The sequence below is a fragment of the Xenopus laevis genome, chromosome 9_10L (genome assembly GCF_017654675.1).
Source record: "Xenopus laevis strain J_2021 chromosome 9_10L, Xenopus_laevis_v10.1, whole genome shotgun sequence".
Classification (NCBI taxonomy): Eukaryota; Metazoa; Chordata; class Amphibia; order Anura; family Pipidae; genus Xenopus; species Xenopus laevis.
The window spans coordinates 114,855,881-114,881,374 of NC_054387.1; the positions used below are offsets into that span (position 1 = coordinate 114,855,881).

Sequence of the window (25,494 nt, forward strand, 5' to 3'; positions counted from 1 at the left end):
GAATAGAGCGTTCCCTCTTATCATTATTGCTCTCCAGCAAGCTATCTGTAAATATGCTAGCAGATTAAAGAGACATTAAAGAGACTTCAATAATGAATCTTAATAGCCACTGTACAGGGTTAAATACATCCGAACGGCCAAATGTAATTTCCCTCTTATTTCACATTATAACTAGGGATGCACTGAATCCAGGATTTGGTTCGGGATTCGGCCAGGATTCGGCCTTTTTCAGCAGGATTCGGCCAAATCCTTGTGCCTGTCTGAATCAAATCTGAATCCTTATTTGCATATGTAAATTAGGGGTAGGTAGGGAAATAATGTGACTTTTAATCACAAAAGAATAATTTTTTCCCACTTTTTCCTTTCCTGGCCCTAATTTACATATGTAAATTAGGATTCGGTATTTGGCCGAATCTTTCACCAAGGATTCAGGGATTCGGCCGAATCCCAAATAGTGGATTCGGTGCACCCCTAATTATAACATTCTGTCCTATTCTCTCTGCTCATCTGCGAACACTGATAAATTACTTACAATACCCTCCCCCAAGTTAATATTAATAAACAAGTTAAATAAAAGTGGACCCAATAACGAGCCCTGGGGGACCCCACTAAGAACCTTAATCCAAGCAGAGAATGTCCCATTAACAACCACCCTCTGTACCCGATCCTGTAGCCAGTTTCCTATCCATGTGCAAACGACTTCATTAAGCCCAACAGACCTTAGTTTAGAAAGCAGTCGTTTGTGGGGCACAGTATCAAACGCTTTGGCAAAATCCAAATAGATCACATCTACTGCCCCCCCCCACTGTCCAGTATCTTAGTTACCTCATCATAAAAAGCAATCAAATTCGTCTGACATGACCTATCCTTCATAAAGCCGTGCTGATTGCTGCTCATAATGTCATTCACTAGGACAACATTTTGAATGTGATCCCTTAAAGGGGAAGGAAACCTAGTCAGCGCAAAAACCCTCCCCCCCTCCCGTGTGGGTGACTTTTGGCGCATGCGCAGTAGATCCGTACCGGCGAAATGCTCCTACTGCGCATACGCAAAAACGCCGTTCAAAGCAGGAAGAAGATCGCGTGGAAGAAGATGTCGTCTGTGAACTCCCTGGACTGGACCTGCGCAGAAGGGTAAGTAACAAGTTAGGGGCATTTGCCCAGCAGGACGGGTAGGCCAGGGGGGAGGAGGGAGGGCAACACACGGGAGGGGGGGAGGGTTTTTGCGCCAACTAGGTTTCCTTCCCCTTTAACAAGCCTTCAAATTATTTGCCCACCACAGATGTCAAATTTACTGGTCTATAATTGCCAGGCTGAGATCGTAATCCTGTTTTAAAAATTGGAATGACATCAGCTTTTCTCCAATCCATAGGTACCATACCAGATAAAAGCAAATCTAAGAAAATCAGAAATAGGGGTAAAACTGAACTAAGCTCTCTTAGAACTCGGGGGTGTATGCCATCTGGCCCTGGAGCCTTCTTTACATAAATTTTTTATTAAAGCTTTATGAATCATATCCTGAGTCAGCCACTGACTAGATTGAGCTGAGCCATCAGTGCAGCTATGAAGTGAGCCTGGGAACACTGACTCCTCTATTGTATACACTGAAGAAAATAACTGATTTAACACATTTGCCTTTTCTGTATCTGTTACAACCATACTGGTAGCATTATTTAAAGGAGCAACACTCTCAACCCGCATCTTTTTACTATTAATATACTTAAAAACTTTTTGGGATTAGACTTATCCTCATCCTTTGCCTTCCGAATTTATGTTTTACATCATTTATTATAGTGTTTATATTCATTAAATGCAGCTTCTGTCCCAACAGACTTGTAGTTTTTAAATGCCCTTCTATTCTTTACTATTAACTTCTTTACTTCTACTTCTACTACTTCTACTTCGCATAGGGTGATTCTTAGTGCTTCTATATTTACTGCTTAAGGGAATACATTGAGAACAGTACAAGCTACTGTTTTTTTATTACAGAGAAAAAGGAAATAATTTATTAACTTTCAATCGTTTGGATAAAATGGAGTCTATGGGAGACAGCCTTTCCGTAATTCGGAGCTCTCTGGATAACAGGTTTCTGGATAAAGGATCCCATACCTGTGCAATACTTCTTTATAGATGAATCCTATCTCTTCCTTTTTTCGTGTCTGCCCCCCACGGCCACCTGTTGGGCAACACTGCTCCACAGAAAGTTTATCATTATCAATCTCCTTTTCTCATCAATTCCTCATTCCTCAATGTTCTTTTAAGAAGAAGTGGCACAGTAAGCTCTTTGGGTATTCCTTCTTAGGGCAGGTGGCAGTTGTAGAACTTTAAGTACTCCCTGTCAGCCAGACTTATAGGTCAGCATAGCCTTCCCCTAGGTGTTGCAGACATCACTTCCGGGGTAAAGTCCTTTGCATCCCTTTCTGGCCCCTATACTCTGAACCTGAGACCTTTGTTATCTCATCCTTCTTTCAGATGCTTTGGGAACCTATAACAATGGCTTGTTGTTATGTAAAAAGAGGCTGCATCCAATGAAACAGGGTTGCAAAAGAGCGAGAGATTCTTCAGTGTTGGAATCTTAGTCACATGGGGCTGATACAGTCCACCCCCCCTCCCAGTTAATCTAGTTTCTATAGAAACAAGATTCGGGGAAAAAAAGACAGACAGAGAGGGGCAGAAAAGAGTGAGAAAGAGAAGAACAGGGATATAGAGGTGAGCGAATAAGCACAAATACACGCAAGCTTCTGGCTTGACAGGCAACAATAATTATAGGGCATCACGTTGATGGGCAGGACCACAGGTGAGAGCTACAGACCACACGAGAAAGCCCCGCTGTGACTTAGGAGAAGGTGGACAAGGAAGAGGACCTTCAGTGACAAGCAGGTAAGTGAAGACCTTTAAGCTGACCAAGAGCAAAGTGCAGGATAAAGGACAGGCTTGACATAGGCAAGTGTCAGCTACTATGTAGACTTGCCGGCAGTTATTTTATAGGAACGTAACATTTAATGCAGGACGACAGAGTTTGTGACACATGAAATGACTGCAGAAATTGATACAGTAGAGGTGAACCAAGGCTGAGAGTAGAGAGCTTCATAAATTAACCCCCCAACAGGTGTCCAGCTTCTTCTTCTCCGCGGAGGAATAAATGATACGCCGGTCAAAAAGAAAGGCTTCCATCTCCTCTCCATATGTTGTTCTCATTCGTGGCAAACTCCGGCTTGTCAATCCCAACCTCCCCCCCCCCTCAACAATATTTGATTCGGGTCCAGAAGACATCCCTGGGATAGAGTTACAGCTTGCCTTAGGTTATGCCGTAATAACTCTTATTGCTTATCTTGGCCTGTCTTGGTCAGTACACTTCATAGAGGCACAACAGATGCTGTACACTTGCTCGTATCTTAGGAATATTAATATTACCTGATGGCAGGGAGCTGAGGCATCAACCAAATTGTCCAAGGTGTCAAGATCTTGTCTAACTGGCTCAAGCCTTCTTGGTTTATAATTCTATGTATCACTCCTATCTCTTCTGTATGGCCACACATACCCCACCTGTATGACTTTAACTCTTTGGATGCTGCCAGCTCCAGTTTAACAACAGTCGAAGTCTGTTTGCGATCTGTCTAGTTGCTGGTGCTTGCAAACAAATCTGTCATGTATTAACTCTTAACCTTTCTCCATGTCCTTGCTGCAATCTTCTCTGCCTTCTCATTTACCCATCCGCTTGCCATTCATGTCCCCGATTCACTCTCCTGCCCCCTACAGCATCTAACAACTTCTCCGCAACAATTAATTTTGCTACATAATATATATATATATATACCTGTAGCTTGATCCTTATCTCTTTCCTGGAGATGCAATTAGTGCTCTGGCTGACTGTGAACCGATAACATTATGCCAGCCTTGCAGCCTAACGAACATCAGTTTTAATTTATTTAATTTAATTTGTAACAAAGAGACTGGTAAAAAAAAAATCAATGTATTAATCTTAATGGACACAATGGAACTGACAAGCACTTTATTGCACCTGTGCAGTTACCTATAGCAACTAATTTGCACTTAGTTTTGAGCAGTCTGCTACAAGTGACAAAACAAAATCAACTAAGTGGTTGCTATTGGCAACAACCCTGGTGCAGTTTAGGACCTGCTCTTGACTCAGCACAGCAATGCGGCCCCTAAATTGAAGCAAACAGGTAGGAAGAGCGTTGGAAGCTCAGCTCAATAACCAAATTTCCTATACCAGCTAGGGCACCCTGGGACTTTTTTCTGCATTAATACATTTTAAAACACAGGTATTTCTTTGGAAAAGGGACCCCACAGTGCCCCCCAGGCTTGGAAACAACTGTTATTAAAGAAAACTCAGCCATGGTCGATATATGAAATGACGGGATCCTGATCCATTGAGCACATAGTGTAGGGCAGGTGCTATTTTACATTTATTTCTATGTTGGTTTAAAGCTGAATAAACCACCAGATAGTCGTGTCTTGCCATTATAGTAAATAACAGCAGTAGTTGTAGGACAATACCTATAATCTTGTATATCAGAGTTGCCCAACGTGCTGCCCTGCACACCATACAATTTCATAGGAATAGTGGATAGTGGAGTTACAATATGAGCAGCAGACCACATGGCTCGGGAGGAGGGAGGGGTAAGGACCATCTACAAATCTGCTGTGCCCCCTTTCTAAAGGTATCCCAGTTATGAAATATTCAGCAATGCTATTTATCAATGAGTTTCTCAAAGGAGAGGAGAATTGATGTGCCCTTGTGCTAAAATCGAAATCTATATTCATAGTTTATGGAAATGGAGATGTGAGTGATGGCTCTAGGGGTCAGCTTGGGTTGCACGAGTGCTAATCATTCAAATGAGTGCAATATAGGAGCTCGCATAATCTCAATTACCCCCTCAATGTATTGCCATTTTAATTGGTTGTGCTTACTGAATTAACAATTGGTCTTGCGGGCAGAAATATTCAAAAGCAATTAAATGGAGATCCGATCCAAGAAAGTATCTATGTGAATGATGTGGCACAAACAGGGGCACAAACTTTTTCACATTGGGGGTCAATTTATTAAGGGTAAATTCCAATAACAATTATGACATTGGAAGACAGTTTTCATGTAATCTCATTTTTAGTTCAATGGCTTTTGAAACAGTTGATTTCAGGCAAAATATAAAGGCAGAACATTCCAAAACCTTAAAAAAAATTAAGGCTGATTTTGAGGTTGTTTAGGGTATTTCCATCTGTAGCAGATAGTATTACTTACCTACTTATGACACTGTCTAATGACATCATGACATCATGACAATATTATGCAATCTGTTATCCAGAATGTTCAGGACCTGGGGTTTTCCGGATAATGGATCTTTCCATAATTTGGATCTTCATACCTTAAGTTTACTAAAAAGTCATTTAAACATGAATTAAACCCAATAGGCTGGTTTTGCTTCCAAAAAGGATTAATTATATCTTAGTTGGGATCGAGTACAAGCTACTGTTTTATTATTACAGAGAAAAAGGAAATCATTTTTAAAAATGTGAACTATTTGGATAAAATGGAGTCTACGGGAGACGGCCTTCCCAGTAATTTGGAGCTTTCTGGATAATGATATTCCGGATAACGGATCCTATACCTGTATATGTTTGTGCCATGGTGGCCATTTTTGCTACTATGAAGTCATGTTGATATTGATGACATTTGGCATCACAGTAATATTTTTTCCATTGTGATTTCAATATTATATTTTTGGCATTGTGACATATTTATAGTTCATTTTAACTGCCACGGTTAATGAACAAGGGGATAATGTGACAAAAGTTGTAAAGTTTGCTCCAGGTCTAGTAACCCATAGAAACTTCTGAAACTCATTTTCACAGCTGACTGATAATAGGTACCCGCTTAGTGGTTGCTATGGGTTACCAGACCTTGCAGACTTTAAATGACTCAGGGACTGATGCGGTACGTCAATACCTCAAGCTAAAGACATGGGCCTGTCCTGATACCTGAGGTATAGACCAAATGTGCACATCACTAACCTGCACTCACTGAATTCCACCACTATCAAGAATGCCAGCTGCAAATAACACAAGGATCAGGAGTAGCTATACAGATGGCAGTTAACACTCTCTTTGTAAAATAGCCCCCATGCTTGTTTTGTCTACTCAACCATTTTTTTTTTCAAAAACGAAACATATTGCTTAAGAAACACCCCGCAGAAACATTTCCTTTTACTGCTCCATCTGTTTTATTGAGTTGACAAGTGCAGTGTTGTGCTCAGCTTTCTAAACCTATCTGACACGATGAAGATGAGGACTCCAAGCTTATGCTATTGCCCCTCGGTCTCTCATTACAAGACAGGGAATCATGAATAGATTAACAGTCATTGAACTGGAAAGAATGAATATTATTATTATTATTTTTTTTTACCCTAACACATCTCAGGGCCAAAGATGTAATTGAGTTAATCTCAAATACCGAATGAGTTAGCTTAAGCGTTTCCAAAGAGGATATGGATGAGTTTAATGACTTATTCGGTTGAAATAGCAACACATAATATAATAGAAAAATAATTATAGCAAACCTTATATTGTCTCTAGTTGTAGCTATTTCCATCCTCTTTGTTTTGGTTACATAAAAACCAGGTGTACTGCCAAACAGAGCCTCTTGTAGGCTGCCAATCCACATAGGGTTACCAAATAGCCAATCACAGCCCTTAATTGGTACCCCAGGAACCTTTTTCATCATTGTGTTGCTCCTCAACTCTTTTTACATTGGAATGTAATGTTGGGGACCCCTTCCTTAGTAAGTTTGCCCATATATAGACCAATATTGTCTGCCAACATGGCTGCTCTTAATCGAGTTGACATTTATTTGACTATAAAAGACAGTAAAAGTGTCTAGCAGGGCCATTTTAATAAATGAGCCCGCCAGAACAGGCGACCCACCACCACACATTCCATATGCTATCATTTTTGACAGATCCATAATTTTTTTTTATTATTATTTGTTTTATTTTTTTTCAGTAACATTTACACAAACAAATACCGAAGAACTTGAGATAAAGTAAAACATATATTCAACAGCTTATGTATCATTGATATAACTTAATACAACTTTTCACTCAGTCTTCGGGTAATCTTTACCTAAGGTTTCTTTAATTATCTTGTATCCGCTTTGATATCATATAGCCATAATAGTTGATAAGTGGGGTGGAGGGTAGTTAGGGGAAAAAGAGAGAGAGAAAAAAAGGGGGGACAGATAGGAAAGTAGTAGAAGACAAGTGTAGAGGAAGAGGATTATCAAATGTACTGGCTGCTGATGGCAGATCCCTAATTTTAATCCAATGGAAGAGTTCAACTCAACGTTTATAAATTCTTAAACGATTCACTTTTTTATTTTGATTTCCCATTTTGTAATTATGGTTTATTCCCTGCCATTGCTGTTGGTCCAGGATGGTACCTTGGTAAACATTTCTTTGGTTTACTTGCTTGAGGATAATTAATTTGGGGGGGGTCACAGGGGGTCTACCAGTTACTGGCCCTGGTGTTTAGTGCAAGCTAAGCAATAATATGGCACAGTAGGTTCTAGAGTTAGTCTTTAAACCATGAAGCTGCTTCATTGTGAGGCATATTTATAGTTCTGGTGAGGCTTCATGCAGGACTGTGTGTGCTGTTTCTTCTTAACAGAACCAATCGAAAATACTAATCTCCAGTTCTTCTCTATTGGAATATCATTGTATGCATTTTTTACAAAACTGGAATTAGATTACACATGTTCTGATTATGCTCCTTCCTAAAAAGGAAAATGAGTGGGATAAATGGTTGAGCATTAATGTTCTAGATCAGTGATCCCCAATCAGTGGCATGTTGCTCTCCAGCCCCTTGGATGTTGCTTCCAGTGGCCCAAAAGCAGGAGCTTATTTTTGAATTCAGGCTTGGAGGCAAGTTTTGGTTGCATAGAAACCACGTGTACTACCAAATAGAGCCTCATTGAGACTGCCAGTCAACAGAGGGGCTACCAAATAGCCAATCACAGCCCATAGTTGGCACCCCAGGGACTTTTTTCATGCTTGAGTTGCTCCCAAACGCTTTTTAAAATTTAATGTGGCTAAAAAAAGGCTAGGGACCCCTGTTCTAGATCATCAGCACCCCTTCCCGCCCTCTACATTTCATGTATTTGGTATATCCACACAGCAGCATGGGTGGTCCAGTTAGTGATTTGGTAAACCCCATGTTAGAGGACACTGCTATTTAGAGGAAACTGCTTGTGAAGCTAGGTTTGAGAAACCTGGAATACAGAGACCCTTCATTCCAGCACCCCCATAATTACATTTTGAGTAATGTCCTTTGAAGACTGGGTGTTCTTTATTTAGTGCCGTGTGTATTTGTATCTCAGTTGCATTTCCTCCTATCGTAGGTTGGTGCTTTATATATAAATCATTGATCTAATAAGGATCAGAAAGCCTTGGTGGGCTTAATCCCCCCAACTTCTACTGTACCCAGAAAACTAAATGGCTCCTTAATGATAATCCTGATCTTAATAATATATTGAAGCCACTAATCAGGAAGATGTTTTAACAATCAATTCTTGTCGTTCCTTGATGTTTCGAGAAGATATGTAGAAGGAACGATTTATTTTCATTGCATGCCATCCAGACCTTAATGCTCAATTTGCTTTGAAGCATATGATGTTCATTATATCTTAATTAAATATGAGTTTCTTGGGTTATATCATGGAGAAGTTGACAGGGCTACAATAAATTAGCTTTGCATTTTTATAATTGCAATCCAATTGTATATTTTTCTTCTTGCCTAGGCCACCAATATCTTCCAAAAATCTCTTTGTTTTTAGTGGTGCAGGAGATGTCCTTTGGCTAAGGAGACAAATTAAGGTTAATTTTCTACAAGATGAACATTTGATAACAGTCATTGATGCTCTATCTACAGTTTGTAATTAGCAACTTCTTTGGCATAGTCAATGTACTTATTTTGCTCACATTGAAACCCAAGTTTAACAGCCAGCGAATCTCTGTTGGTAATTAGGAATCCTATGCTCTGACTTTTTCTTCCTCCCCCCCCCCCCCAATCTCTCTCTCTGCCAAAGCTGAAAGGCAGATAGCAGCCCACACTAGTCAAATATGTAGCGGATTGTCTTTTTTTTTATATATATATATAACTTATTTTGACAGCTGGCTGACTTCACAAATCCGAGATAATCATTTGGGCTGAGATCTTGGAAACTGGATCTGGAATTCATACTGAACTGGTGATAAACAGTTCTTGAGTGTATACACTCATCTCCGACGATGCTGGAATAATACATACAGTGGCACATGATCACAAAGGGTTAAGTTGACCATAGACACAAAAATAAAGTTGCACAAAAATTAGGTTTCAGACCGTGTGTGCATTGTCCCGACATTTTTTGTGCCATGGCGGTCATTCGTTTAGACAATGGGACAGGTTAGAAGATTTCTGTGGGCTACTGATAATATCTCTGTATGTATTGCTTACTGTATATGAGGATAGCCATGTGTGACTGTCACTACTATTTGTCGGACATAACTTTCGTACAATTGCTGTCTGTCAACTAATGGCCAGAATATTGTCTGATTTGTTCTTTTACTACTTTATTTAATCAGAATGGTTAATTGCAGGTCAGAAGATTGAGCCGTACCATATGAGGCTAGAATATGCACATCTATTTTCAGCTTAAGATATGGCCTCTGCCATAAGGATTCTGGGTAGAAAAAACATATATATTGTCTTTCAGTTCAAGCATTGGGGTGGAGTGATACTGTATACTGGGAAAGTAAAGGTTTGCTGCAATTCAAGTAAGATTTTCCCACAAGTATTGTAGTCTATTAATTTAGAATGGTTAGAACCAGACTGGATGTTGTCTGAATAAATATATGAAGCAGTATGATTATCCTTTCTGCCTGAAGCACAAGAGTTAAGGTGGCCATACACAAGACAAAGTTGGCAGCTTATTGGCCAGTATATGACTCCTTCTGATGGGCTTACAAGATCAATATCTGCCTGAAAATTAGCCAGATGTTGATCGGGCAGGCTTGAAATTTCCATCTAATCGAGGACCACATCAATTCATTGATGCAGTCCTCGATCCCTAGGGCCCGCAATCTGATCAGCCCGATATAGTCCACTCCATGAGTGATACAGCCCGATACAGTGCACTGCCCATGTATGGCCACCTTAAGAAAGTATTTTGGGTGGCCTGGTTTCAGAGCCAGAAGGGTCAAGAGAACTAGAGATCTAAAGTGTTAAGGTGGCCATACACGCACAGATATTATCATATGAAACAGGTTTTATAAGATATTTGGTGCATGTATGGTATGAGATGAGGCGGCCATTATTGGCAAAAGACTTGGATATTGGTTGTCTTGTTGAGAGGCTTAAACAGAAATATTGGCTTGGAAGGCCCTTTGAAGGCACCCAAAAATCAGCAATGGGATACAACTGAAGCATCAGTTAAAGGTAGAATTCTATTTTTTCTACCTGTTTATCTGACGATTCAGCTCTTAATGTTTGTAGTGAAAACAAGCAATCTTTCCTGCGACTAGATCGTAATTGTAACATGTATGGCCACCTTTAAGGGTCTCAACATGATCTGATGGGGGAAATGATTATGTTCTCATTGGGACTAAAGAGGAAGAGAACACCAAATAATTGTTTTGTGCTCGTGCCTTTTAAAGGTCTTGTTCCATCCAAACCCATTATCATGTAGAGTTGCATACAGGGAGTGTGTCTCTTACTCCATTAGCACGTGTTGCTGTGCAAAATATTATCCAGAATACTTGGAGGTACCCATGGGTCAGTCTATCACCAGGCAGCTAAATCCCCTCCATTAAGTAGTTGGTGCAAGCGCAGTACTGTTGTCCTTTTATCATGCTTCAGTTTTAGATCATTCAAGAAGAACCACGAGTAGTCAGAATGTTGAGCCAAATGTCACAGGGAGAAAAAGATTACAATGTTCAAAAGAGCTGACATTGTATGTTGGTTGTAAGAAGAAGGAGTAGCTTTCCCCTCTCTGTTTTATGATGAAATTTCCACCCCAGTGTTTGGGAGCCTTATCTATACAGTAATTGAATTGCTTTGACTCTAGCAGGGTTTCATTATGTAACCATTCCAGATGATTCCCCTCTGAGCAGCTCCACACAAGCACTGTGTTTATGCCCCAAGGAAACCACAGTCTCACTGAGATAATATGATTCTGAAAGGGGTTATTTCAGGCTCTCAAACCAGAGTCTTCTGCTAAAGGATCCCTAGTACATGCCCTGGTTTCCAAGATGTTAATGCACGTGGTAGTTGAGATTGTCCGTGTACTTTGCAGTCAGTATGATGCCTATTACATATGCCTTCATAGACATCGCTTATCTGCCATGATTCATCTTTCTGCTGCAGTACAGTCTGTGCATTCACACTAAAAATATCTCTCCGATACAATGCAGTACCGTACCATTCTTCTGAATTTCACTTATTTAGGTCTACCGGCGGTCTTCCCGAATTTTCCCTGTATTATTGTAGGTAAAGGCAGGTGTACCTCCAGAAATATTCTATGCTTGGTTCTGGGACAAAGGAGGAACCGGGACAATTTTAACCCCAGAATTTATCCTTTTCACTTCAGGTCTTTAGGCAGTCTTTCGAAGTTAACCAACCGGCTGTCACTGAAGGAGAAGTCGGAGAAGAGAAATGATGCTGAGTTGGCACCTCAGGAGCAGCCCCTATTCCGACAGAGATCACTGAGCATTGAATGGTGAGAGTGCTATGGAAGAGCTGGAACACTGGGAATACATTTTCAAATTTTACTTACATTGTAGATTCTGTAGCCAACCCCTTTCCCTCCCGATGGGAAATATGACCATGTCTTCTTTAGAAATTCTACCAAGCTTCACCCATTAAGGGACCGACTCTGGGAACAAATAGATTGCTGATATACCTGCTTATACCCATAATGTAAAAATAACACTGCTGAGCTTAAATCTGTGGAGTAGCCCATGTTGTTACAGAGATTATTGGGCACTGTAGGAGTCATGGTGGGGAGCCAGTCTAGATATAAGTCCAGAGGCAGCAGTTCTCCTTATAAATGTTCTCAGTTTCCTGTGACTACATCAGTATAGAAGGTGGAGTTTCCAGAAGTCCTTCAGTTTGTTGTACTATGACCCACAGAATTACCACCTAGTTTCCCAAAACACACACACTCCTGGGGGGGTTGCGTTGGAGCAGTGGCAGGAGCTCAGCCTGAAGGCCAGTTAGGGTGAGAATTCAGGTGAATGGCTATTTGCTTTTTTAGGTACACTTGAAAGCCCAATCATTCAAAAAGGACTTGGCCACAGAACACTATAAAACACCTGAAAGCCCAACTTGAAGGTCAGTTGTAAGTGGATTAGATTTATGTAGTTGCTGTCCCAGATATTCTTGAGTTTATAAACGAATGACTAATACGCTGACATATTCCTATATCTATGCTATATAAAACCGAACCTTCAAGTGGGGCTTGAACTAAAAAAATGTTTGGCATTGAAATAACTATTTTATTACATGTGATAAATGTGATTATTTATTATTCAGATTATGGAATCCCCATTTTCCCTTTAGAAGAAGTGGATACTTCTACATAGGGCGAGGAATGGTTTCTGACGAAAGTAATCCTCATGCTGAGCCTTAGTTCCCTGCTCCCGTATTTAAATAAGGCGATGTGAAAGACAATAGAGCCATTGTGATTAAATTTTACGCCGGCATCCAACCAGCATCATTGTCATACTCTAACTGCCAGGGAATTCTCCCTAAGGGGCCAGATTGTGGGACACAGATCACACCCATTAGAATAAATATAATCCATCCTGCGGCTGGCACTACAAAGTAACGTGTTGTTTTATAGGCAGTAAAATAGAAGTATAAAGGGTCTGGTGTTACATACACGGGATGCTATGTATGATATGTCCATATATGTTGCATATACCTTTTCTAAGGATTATTTTCAATACAAATGTTCATTTGCCAGTTGTTCTTTTTGCCTTGTTGAGCTGCCTTGTATTATCTCCTCTTCTAATTATTCCTTTGAAGGGCTCCAGTAATGTATAGAACAGGTTTCATTGAGGATAAGTGACCCTTTTTTTGGTTATAAAGAATCATAACTGTGTAAATGTGGTATGTATCATTTGCTCGGCATAGTTGCATATTGCGATCTGCCATATTGATTGCTTGGATAGAGGGTTTTCTCCATAGACATCAATGAAACGGGATTAATAGTAATAATAGAGTTGTTGGTGTTGGACTGCATGGAGCTGGGTCCTAAAGAAGCAATATGGTGGTTTCCACCCATATGTATTTATGCAAAAACCTATGCTCTGTGCACACACTGAACTGCATTTTGTTTTGAATTAATTACAATGTCATGTTCTTCCCTTTCCTTACAGTTCTATCATTAACTCCTCTCTCTCCAGCCTTATACCATTTTCTGCACATTCCCCTTTCACTTTCCCCCATGTGTCAATCTTTCCCCATTTATATTCATTGTCGTTCTTTTCTTCTTCCCCCTTGAGGTTGGCATCTCTGATTACACTTTGCTGGAGTTTCATAATTTTCAAAGTTCTCCCTCTGGAATATCCATTCCTCGTGCAGCCGGGCTGAATATACAGTTGGGAGAACATCAAAGCTCTGCCCGGCTTCTTAAGCCCACAGATGCAGCTCTTTGCTTGCCTGTGACACTGGGGTGTTGGTGCAGACACAACTGAACACCTACGATGGCGCTTATACTACCCAATTAGCTCACAGGCCCCCCTAATACTCAGTCAGTGCAGAGCTGTCATTCATTTCCCATTCAAGTGAAAGGGAGGTGGCACGGCACCCCTTCAGAGAGTTCCCCTTTGACCTGTGCTCCATCAGTCTTCATAGTGATATTTATAGGTATATGTATATCATGAAGTTGTTTCATTGGAAGCATTTTGTGAAATTCATAAATGCAAATCGCCAGGCACAAAAGCTAACACAAACAGCCATACTTTTTGCCCATGATGCGGTGCATATCTACTAATTCCAAGTAGCCTGTCCATCTTTGTATCCACTGTACCCTGTTAGCAAATAGTAAGTCCCTGTGTCTGTCTGCTGATACTAAGTTGCTGGGGCCGGTGCCCATCAATACATTGTAAGAATTGAAATAGCTAGTGCCTATACATTGAATCCAAGTAGCTAGTGGCATTGCCTATCAACTGTACTCAAGTATCTATTGCCCATTCCTATACATTGAACCCAGAGAGCTAGTATGTGGGCTAATCCATTGTACCCAAGTAACTAGAGTCTGTTCATATCCATTGAACCCCAGTAATTAGTGCCTGTACTAAGCACTAAGAACCCAAGTAGCTAGCGCCTGTGCCTGTTCATTGAACCCAAGTAGCTAGCTCCTGTGTCTGTTCATTGAACACAAGTAGCTAGCGCCTGTGCCTGTTCATTGAACACAAGTAGCTAGCGCCTGTGCCTGTTCATTGAACACAAGTAGCTAGTGCCTGTTCATTGAACACAAGTAGCTAGCGCATGTGCCTGTTCATTGAACCCAAGTAGCTAGCGCCTGTGCCTGTTCATTGAACACAAGTAGCTAGCGCCTGTGACTGTTCATTGAAACCAAGTAGCTAGCGCCTGTGCCTGTTCATTGAACACAAGTAGCTAGCGCCTGTGACTGTTCTTGAAACAAGTAGCTAGCGCCTGTGCCTGTTCATAGAACCCAAGAAGCTAGCGCCTGTGCCTGTTCATTGAACCCAAGTAGCTGGTGCCTGTTCATTGAACACAAGTAGCTAGCGCCTGTGACTGTTCATTGAAACCAAGTAGCTAGCGCCTGTGCCTGTTCATTGAACCCAAGTAGCTAGCGCCTGTGCCTGTTCTTTGAACCCAAGTAGCTAGCACCTGTGCCTGTTCATTGAACCCAAGTAGCTAGCACCAGTTCATTGAACCCAAGTAGCTAGTGCCTGTGCCTGTTCATTGAACCCAAGTAGCTAGCGCCTGTTCATTGAACCTAAGTAGCTAGCGCCTGTGACTGATCATTGAAACCAAGTAGCTATCGCCTGTGCCTGTTCACTGAACCCAAGTAGCTTGCGCCTGTGCCTGTTCATTGAACCCAAGTAGCTAGTGCCTGTTCATTGAACCTAAGTAGCTAGCACCTGTGCCTGTTCAATGAACCCAAATAGCGAGCGCCTGTGCCTGTTCATTGAGCCCAAGTAGCTAGCACCAGTTCATTGAACCCAAGTAGCTAGCGCCTGTGCCTATTCCTTGAACCCAAGTAGCTAGCGCCTGTGCCTGTTCATTGAACCCAAGTAGCTAGCGCCTCTTCATTGAAGCTAAGTAGATAGCGCCTGTGCCTATTCATTGAACCCAAGTAGCTAGTGCCTGTTCACTGAACTCAAGTAGCTAGCGCCTGTTGATTGAACCCAAATAGCTAGCACCTGTGCCTGTTCATTGAGCCCAAGTAGCCAGTGTCTGTGCCTATCAATTGTACCCAAGTAGCTAGTACCTGTGCCTATTTATTGTAGCCAAGTAGCCAGTGCCTATTCACTGAACCCATGTAGCTAGTAGCTGTGCCTATTGACTTTAACCAAGTGGCTAGTGCTTGTGAGAATTTGCTGTAGTTAATTAACTAGTGCTTATGTACCAAAGTAATTTGTTCTTTTGCCTGTCCACTTGACACAAGTAGCTAGTATATGTGCCTGAATAGCTAAATCCAATAGCAGGCTTCCATGTTCTCCCATCTATTGGGAAGTTGGTGGGGGTGAGTGTAAGCATGTTGGCAGAAAAATTACCTGTGATAGATAAGTAAATATATTTTACAGTTATGGGACGTAGGCCTTATGCAAATACTGTATAAAGGTCCATATTATCCTAGAGCTGTGGTTGTACTTCCCTGACAATTTGCCATGTTCTCATTCCAGGCAGCTATTATAGGTAGACTTTACCTGTTATCTCCCCTACTACAACTTTATTACTACCCCACCCCAACTTGTTAATGTATGCACTCTTTGCTTTCATCTGCTACAACCAAGCTTCCCTGCGTCCCTGCTGGCTGCTTTAAGGCATTTAAAACCACACAAAATATTTGGAATACAAAGTGGCTCTTCTGGATTTTACTCATACATGCCATCACAGGTTGTCTTGTGTGCAGGGCTGTGTAGCCTCCTCATTTCAAGTTCTTTATTCGCATGACACAAACCTGAAATGAGAAAGCCAAAGGAAGATGCACTGCATGGGTTGTACGGGCTGCAGAGGAAGCCAACTGAGGTACAGCACCCAAAATAATATCTCTGTGTGTATGTGTCAGGCTTGCAGGCCGGGTGTCATTGTATCTGTCCACTGATTCAGGTGGTTGGGATTAGCCCAATCATGGATTGTCCCTGACTTTTTGCCATACCTGTGAATGTAAAGGGGATTCTGTTTTTATTACTAAATTACGGTCTTTAAACTGCAAAGAATTCACTCTACAATATAAAATGTAATTCCTGAACCAGCAAGTGTATTTTTTTAGTTTTAATATTGGTGTGTAGGCGCCATCATTTTGCCTGGCAATGTGCTTTCAGAAAGAGCCAGCACTTTAGGAAGGAACTGCTTTCTGGCAGGCTGTTGTTTCTTCTACTCAATGTAACTGAATGTGTCGCAGTGGGATCTGGATTTTACTATTGAGTGTTGTTCTTATATCTACCAGGGAGCTGTTATCTTGTGTTAGGGAGCTGATATCTGGTTACCTTCCCATTGTTCTGTTGTTAGGCTGCTGGGGGGGGTGGTATTATTCCAACTTGCAGTACAGCAGTAAAGAGTGACTGAAGTTTATCAGAGGCCAAATCACATGACTGGGGGCAAATGGGAAACTGACAATATGTCAGATTTCAAAATTAAATATATAAAAATCTCTTTTGAGAAATGGATTTCAGTGCAGAATTCTGCTGGAGCAGCACTATTAACTGATGCGTTTTGGAAAACATAAACTTTTTCCCATGACAGTTTCCATTATTGTGGAACAATGTCCAAGCACCAAGCAAACAATACTGATATTTGTAATTTGCCATACAAAAAACTGACTAATGTACCAGTTCCATACCTCCCAACTGTCCTGTTTTTAGAGAGACAGTCCCTCTTTTGACAGCTCAACAGTTTCTAGATAAGCAAATAAGTAATTGTAACAATATAAGATAACAGGTCCCTTGGGAAAAGTTAGACTTACAGTTTAAAGGCAGGGGCAGATTCGGGAAGACTTAGTCGTCTGGCGACTAATCGCCTCTTCTGCGGGGCGACAATCTCCCCGAACTGCCTTACCCTGTCTTCTGCCTGCTAAAATGATAAATCGCCTACGCCAATGCACTTGCGGCGCTTCAATTTCCGAAGTCACCCAAAGTTTCCTTGTGAGGCAACTTCGGGCGACTTCCGAAATCAAAGCGCCCTGAGTGCCATTGTGCTGGCGTTTTCTCATTATAGCAGGGGGAAGGCAGTTCGGGCCCCTGTGCCCTTGCCCTTAAGGGCAACTTACCTTCATTTGCAAAACTATAATAACTGAAAAAACACACAAAGATATTTTCATACTTTCATAACCTGCCAAATTTTGTAAAACGAACATGGTAAATACTGGGTGTGGTCACAAAAATGGGCGTGGTCAAAAAAATCACCGCACTACGCAAGCCAACTTTTTTGTCCCTCTTTTCATTTCCAAAATGTTGGGAGATATGCAGTTCTTGGCATTGTTCATGACTTATATGTCTGCAGTGGCATTTCAGGTGGGAATCCGACTGCCCTACGCAGATGTTGTTGGTAATAGACGGGTCCCATCTCTGTCAACACCTGCATGTGCCATAGGTTGGGTGTTTTCCATCCTGTTAGGCCTTAGGATTTATTAAGAAGGCCCTCCAGTCTACGTAGTTTATATACATCCAGGCAGCACCAGTCGCCTTGCTACATTCTTTTAAATTTAAAGCATCAAAGCAGTAAGACCCCCATCTGTCACCAGCTCTGTGCTTCTATGTCACTTTCTAAAATAAGGGGCACAGAGCTGATAACATCACTTTGCTGCACCAGCACCCGCCAACATTGCCAGGTAAGTGCTGGGTGCATCTGTGTTACTACTTCTTCTACCTAATGGGTTATGTGTTGCAGAGTTTAGTGATTGATCAAAGGAACAGACGCATTGTTGCACTTGTCAGAATGTGCCAGCCTCCAGTTCAGCAAGGCTGAAACCTTTCATTATTATCATGATAAGGTGATGATGCCATTTACCTTTGATTCTAAACAGCAGAGGGCGCTGGAGACCCATTATATCTTGACTTTCCTAAGCCTGAGATGAGCCATTGAGTAACAGGTTTTAGGACTCTTCATGCCTTTCTACTGGCCGAATCTACTGGCCGGATAAATTGGAGTTAGAATGACATTTTTAAAGTCTGAAGCCAGTAGGCTGTTTCTGATGGGGAAAAAGAAATGATTATAAATGTTTTCTCTATAAGCACATAACAATTATTTCAATGACCATTTCATTCCTCCCAACATTTTGGAAATAGAAAGAGGGACAAAAAGATTTGGCGTGTGGAGCGTGGTGAAATGTTTTTGGCCGCGCCCATTTTTGTGGCCACGCCCCCTAATTACGATGTTCATTTTACAAAATTTGGCAGGTTATTAAAGTTTGAACACATTTCTGTGGTTTTAATGTGTTATTACAGTTTTGCTAATGAAGGTGAAGTGCCCTTTAAGCTGAAAGTCAGTTTCAGACCTGCTTATCTTAAATTGTTACAAAAGTTTCTAAGTATCTATTCTGGGCTCTTTGCCAAAAGCCAATTAGGTTTTAGAAACTTTGTATCTTTTTCTGGCTTTGCAGGAGATCAAAGAGAAAGTCGGGACATTTCAGTAACAAACCGGGGACTGTGGGTCGAGCTGTCAAAATCAGCACTGTCCAGAGTCGGACTGGGGGGCCTGGGTCCACTGGGACTGTTATCCAGGGCTCCCTCCCTCCTACTGTGATGCAGCGTTTGGCCAAATTTTTTAAAAAAAAGGAATATCGGGATAGGGGGTCAAGCCCAGCAGGGGCCCTATGAGGGTCGGGCCCACTGGGTTTTTTCCGGTCCGACCCTGGCATTGTCCCATGACAAACGGGGCAGTTGGGAGGTATGGACTATTACTATACAGACATAGACAGTTGCTAGCATGATGATTTCCCCTTGCCACTAGCAAGGAAGGGGTTAATGCTAACTGTGCTTTATGGACTGGCTCTAGCTGTCAGTTATCTGTGACTGGCTGTTAGCCATACTGTATTGCATAAAAGGCATGTCTACGGCATTGACAGAAGGGGGCCTGAGGCAGCGCATGGGACTTTGAAATGGACTGAAGCACTTTTTAAAGAAAGAGGAAGGTCAGAAACAAGGGGTTGTGCTCAAAAAAAACAGGATAAAAATGACCCTTTAAAAAGTTGTTGGAGTAAAAATAGATCTTTAAAACCCACCTCCCTTTCCCTGGGGCTTCTGTTCCTTTACACAGACACATTCCCATTGTCAGAAACGATTTCAGAACTAGGCGCCACTTTGGGATTGGCCGCACTCACCAGGCAGAGAGATCAGCGTAAATGATGTCTCCAACTGCCACATCGCTGATTTGTAGCGTATTTTCTATGGGGCTTCCTGCACTCTGGGGTCAAACAGTTTTCTCCCCAAGATGTGATTAGTCTTTATATACATAAGATGATTCTGTGAGCCCTTGAGACTGCAGCAGGCCCATTACCATTTGTCTGATCAGTGATCTGCACCCCTGCTGCTCTCTCTTTACACATGATGATACTCCATGCATTTTTATTATTATCCACAATCCCTCAAAAACCCTACGATGCCATTTCAGTCTGTTTCACCCACTCAGCCTCGCCCCCTTGTTTTCTCTTTTTCTGCTATTTCTGTCCTATTTTAATGCACGCACAACGGAATACTACATCGATTTGCCCAAACCATGTCCCTTTATACGTTAAACTACAACTCTCACATCTTACTGACAGCTGAAGTCCAGTGGGTGGGGTAGTAGTTTAACATTATCTCATGTGGGAGTGTTTTTACCTAACAGAGGATCTCCTGGTGGCTAGTGATGGGCGAATAAATCTGGCTGGCAGGAATTTCGCTGCGAATTTCCGCATTTCGCAGCTAGCAAATACATTTGCAAACCTTTTTTTTGGTTGCGCGTCCGAAAAGTCGCACGCGTCAAAATCAGCACACGTCAACACTATTCGGACGCCCATTGACTTTAACGCCAGCGTCAGCTTGGATGTGGGAGTCAATTTCTGATTTTCCCGATTTTTCGTGAAAATGTCCGATTTTCACAATTTTTTCGTGAAAATTTCAGATTTTCACAATTTTTTTGTGAAAATGTCAGAATTTCAAAATTTTTCGTTAAACTTTGCGATTTCACCGAGAAATTCGTCCATCAACCCCTGGTGGCTCCAGTCTCTGCTTGTCCCCGGCTAGTGAGAATTGTCATCAGCCCATCCTCATTTCCACTATGCGTCAAAAGCTTAGAACATTTCACACTATCTATATGCAATTGCTTTGAGAGTAGGCTTGGGGTGTCAGATTCTCTGGTGGGCTTTAGGAGGCCTATTCTGCCACTTGGCAGCCTTTTAAACTTTAAAGGGGTGGTTCACCTTTAAAGGGAGACTGTTGTGGGAAAAAAAAAATTTTTCAAAATGAATCAGTTAATAGTGCTGCTCCAGCAGAATTCTGCACTGAAATCCATTTCTCAAAAGAGCAAACAGATTTTTTTTATATTAAATTTTGACATGGGGCTAGACATATTGTCAATTTCCCAGCTGCCCCAAGTCATGTGACGTGTGCTCTGATAAACTTCAGTCATTCTTTACTGCTGTACTGCAAGTTGGAGTGATATCACCCCCTCCCTTTCCCCCCCAGCAGCCAAACAAAAGAACAATGAGAAGGTAACCAGATAGCAGCTCCCTAACACAAGATAACAGCTGCCTGATAGATCTAAGAACAACAATCAATAGTAAAATCCCATGTCCCACTGAGACTCCTTCAGTTACATTGAGAAGGAAAAACAGCAGCCTGCCAGAAAGCATTTCTCTCCTAAAGTGCAGGCACAAGTCACCTGCAGCTGGGAAATTGACAAAATGTCTAGCCCCATGTCAGATTTCAAAATTGAATATAAAAAAATCTGTTTGCTCTTTTGAGAATTGGTATTTCAGTACAGACTTCTGCTGGAGTAGCACTATTAACTGATTCATTTTGGGGAAAAACATGTTTTCCGATGACAGGATCCCTTTAAGATAACTTTTAGTATGTTATAGAATGGCTAATTGTTAGCAACTCTTCAATTGGTCTTCGTTTTTCTTTTCTTTATAGTTTTTGAATTATTTCCATTCTTCTTCTGACTCTTTCCAGCTTTCAAATGGGGGTCAGTGACCCCATCTAAAAATAAATGCTCTGTAAGGCTACAGATGTATTGTTATTGTCCCTCTGCTATGCATATTGGATTTGATGTGGCCCTCAAAAATATTTTATTTACATAGACACAATTCTGCCTATAAATATATTGTTTATCAGATACAGGGGAAGGGAAAAGTAGCGTACCATTAATACAGAACTACTTTGATCCCTTTCTGCTTCTGGTCCCACATGGGAGTCAGGGGAATATCCTATGAAGGCTTTAAGGTTTGTATGGTTTCTGGGGCTTTGAAATAACAAAGGCAACATACCTGGAATCAGTATATAAGTGTAAGATTGCCTGTGAGACTGTCCTGCCAATCACTTTATCTAATAGAGAGCGCTGCCCAAAGGAATGGCAATGACAGCCTTTAGCCCAGCCTGCGGTTGCAGAGTCCTTAGTGGAAAGGGATAGGAAGAGAGATGATCTGCAGTGACCACGGGGACAGAGAATAATGTATGAGTTGCAAAGTACATATATATATGTGATAATGGAAAATAATCTCAAAATCTGAACCACTGGCCAAAATGGGGGAGCTATGAGGAATGTGTTAATTGAATTGAACGGAATGGGAAGAGAATCCATGTGACTAAATTATAAAATCAGCAGGTGCTTACAGTAGTGCTTGGTGGTGCACCAAGGACAAATCTATCTATTTATTATCTATTTATCTATCTATAATCTATCTATCTATTATCTCTCTATCTATATATCTGTTATCCATCCTTCTATTTTTCTATCTATCTATCTATCATCTATCTATCTATCTATCTATCGATTTAATCATCTATCTAATCATCTATCTAAGCAGCTATCTATATATTTCTCTATCTATCTAATCATCTCTATAATCATTTTTTGTATCTATCTATCTATCTATCTATTCATCTATCTATTTATCTATCTCTATCTATCTAATCATCTATAGCAGCTTTCTATCTATCTATCTATCTATCTATCTATCTATTATCTATCTATCTATCTATCTATCTATCTATCTATCATCTATCTATCTATCTATCATCTATCTATCTATCATCTATCTATCTATCTATCTATCTATCTATTATCTATCTATCTATCTATCTATCTATCATCTATCTATCTATCTATCTATCATCTATCTATCTATCATCTATCTATCTATCTATCATCTATCTATCTATCTATCTATCTATCTATCTATCTATCTATCTATCATCTATCTATCTATCTATTATATATCTATCTATCTATCTATCATCTATCTATCTATCATCTATCTATCTATCTATCATCTATCTATCTATCTATCTATCTATTATCTATCTATCTATCTATCTATCTATCTATCATCTATCTATCTATCTATCTATCATCTATCTATCTATCTATCTATCTATCTATCTATCATCTATCTATCTATCTATCTATCTATCTATCTATCTATCATCTATCTATCTATTTAATCATCTATCGAATCATCTATCTAAGCAGCTATCTATATATTTCTCTATATAATCATCTGATCTATCTATCTATCTAATCATCTATCTATTTATCTATCTATATATTTCTCTATCTATCTAATCATCTATCTAATCATTTTTTTTATCTATCTATCTATCTATCTATCTATCTATCTATCTATCTATCTCTCTCTCTCTCTCTCTCTCTCTCTCTCTCTCTCTCTCTCTCTCTCTCTCTCTCTCTCTCTATTTATACTATCTATTATCGATCTATAAATAAATGCTATATGGTAACATAAATATAAAATGCTACTCTTGCTTTTGGCCCTCCTGGCAGGACCTTTCCTACCTACCTACAGCTACTTTCTGTGGGGCTCAAGGTTGTTTACATGCACAAATGACAGCTCTGAGTGGAATGTTCTGGGCTGCCTATTTTGCTTCTTATCCCTTGTAAAATAACCATTCTTCCATACTCACAACATCCATAAACCCACAGCTTGTACATTGCTGCTTTAGGTAATATAAGGCTGCAGCTGGGCAGGCACTGTAAGATCTGCTCGTTGGCTGAGGTCACCAGTTTACTAGCTGGTGTATTTGTAATACCCTAGTTACTTACTGCACTTGCAATTGCCATATTTTTTTTTTTTTTACCAACAATGCTTTGTTTTCCCCACAATTCCAGCATCATCGCCAGGGGGTGTTGTGCCTGATGCAATGCAGTTGCGCTTGCACTTGAATTGAGAAGCAATAACTCTGAGACTGACGAGGCAATCGACCAATCGCCACATCATAGCCCCACCCCCATGATGATGCAGTTCTGCCCCATGATGTCACCACCCACCCCCCAGTGGAAAGATCTCTTTTGTGGAACACTACACAAATGTGATGTGGCAACTGATGCAGGCCGCTAAGTCCTATATGACTTATCAGCATCACATCGAGTATTACATTTTGGGGAAATTTTTGGAAACAGTTTAATTTCATTTTAAGAATGAATCTGAACTGGAGAGAATTTATAATTATCATAAAGTGAACGGGTTGTGGAAAAGGAGACGGCACTAGCTAGTAAAGGGTTATGGGCAGGATTACACTACGCTGTCAGAAAAACAAAATATTTTTGTGATCAGCTTCCCTGGCTTTAAATATCTCAGCAGCCCTTGCAGACAGCCGGGGCACAAGACAAATTAGAGTCATTTACAATTTCATGTGGGGTCAGATATGTTTCACCGGAGGGAGTCAAGGGGAGGTAGTGGGATTTTGTCTGTGACAAGCTGAGCCCCTTCTCTCTCTCTCCCATTTGGACTCCTCCATGCCTGTCCCCAACAGCCGTGACTGCTGCCATGTTAATCTACTGGCTCCAGCAGGCCTGAGTCACCATAGAAATGGCTAAAAACACTCTCTCTTATTACCCCTGTGTACTAATACCTGTGGACCATTTAGTCTTCTCATAATAATATGTATTTATAGCAATAAGGAAATAATAACATTAATTTTATAACACACATTTAGTTCTTTTCTTTTTTTTTCTTCTTGGATATTGATTTAAGTCTAACAGTGAAGCAAACATAGCAAGGGAAGTGTAGGCGTAATGAGCCCTCATTTCATGTGGAGATAATAATAGAGGAACCAATTGTAGCGTGACTTATCAGTGGTGTTCTTTAGGGGATGAGGGATCTCTCCGCACCCTTAAAGAAACATTATTAAATGCTTTGCCAGGGATTTGCACATTTTTTAAAAAGGGGACCTTTCACCCAGACATAAAAAGATGTATAATAAATGTCCTTTTCAAATTGAACATGAAATCCAAATTCTTTTTTTTATTACAGCATTCATAGCTGTTGTAAACTCTAAAATCTTAGCTGTCAATCAAATATTGCCTGCCCCTCCTCTATGCCTTAGGCATAGAGGCGGGTAAGCAATTACTTTTTCTTTCCATTCAGCACTTCCTAGATGTCACTGCTCCCCACACATTCCCCCGTTCTCTTCACCATTTAATTGTGTATCCAGGGCATGGGGATGGACATCAGGTCCCCCATTCTGGTGCACAAACAAGATTCTGAGATGATACAAGGCTTGTCTTAATAACAGTGTCCACAAAATGGCTCCTGCCTGCTTGCTATAATTATGAATTCCCAGACTGAAGGAAACAGGATTCAAATAATTTATATAGTGTAATTAAAGTTCATTTTGCTTGACTAATGTGATAAAATAGGATTTGGAATAATCTTTTGGGGTCCCCTTTAAGAAATCTGTACCAAAATCTATTGACTGTAGTATAAGAGGAGAAGAGAAAAGAGAGGACACCTTATTGTGATAGATGATAGATAGATAGAATAGATAGATAGATAGATAGATAGAATTTTCATCTCATACCCACTTCTCCTTTTAGATTGTAAGCTCTGTTTAACTTTTGTATCAGTCAGTTATTGCAATTATTAAGCGTGATGTATATAGCCCTTTATTGTACAGAACTGTGGAATATGTGGCTTGTTATAAACTGTTGTTAATATAGATGCTACATAGCCTGAATAAGATGCCTTTCAGGAAACTGCTTATAAGATCCCCCTAACCTTCCGAACCTATATCACCCAGGTCCCCCA

At 40.7% G+C, this 25,494-nt stretch overlaps 1 protein-coding gene across 10 annotated transcripts in view; it reads left to right on the forward strand.

Moving 5' to 3' along the window:
* Positions 1–25,494, forward strand: part of ankfn1l.L (ankyrin repeat and fibronectin type III domain containing 1 like L homeolog) — a 261,510-nt gene that overhangs the window by 184,773 nt on the left and 51,243 nt on the right. For 7 of the 10 annotated variants that reach the window (XM_041577562.1, XM_041577563.1, XM_041577559.1 and 4 more), the window contains one exon: positions 11,641–11,769. The exons of 2 other annotated variants lie outside the window; for them this stretch is intronic. In XM_041577562.1, the coding sequence (XP_041433496.1) occupies positions 11,641–11,769 (129 nt within the window). Of the gene's footprint in view, positions 1–2,618; positions 2,880–11,640; positions 11,770–25,494 lie in introns of those variants that run through there. One more of the 10 variants, XM_041577568.1, reaches the window with a different exon arrangement.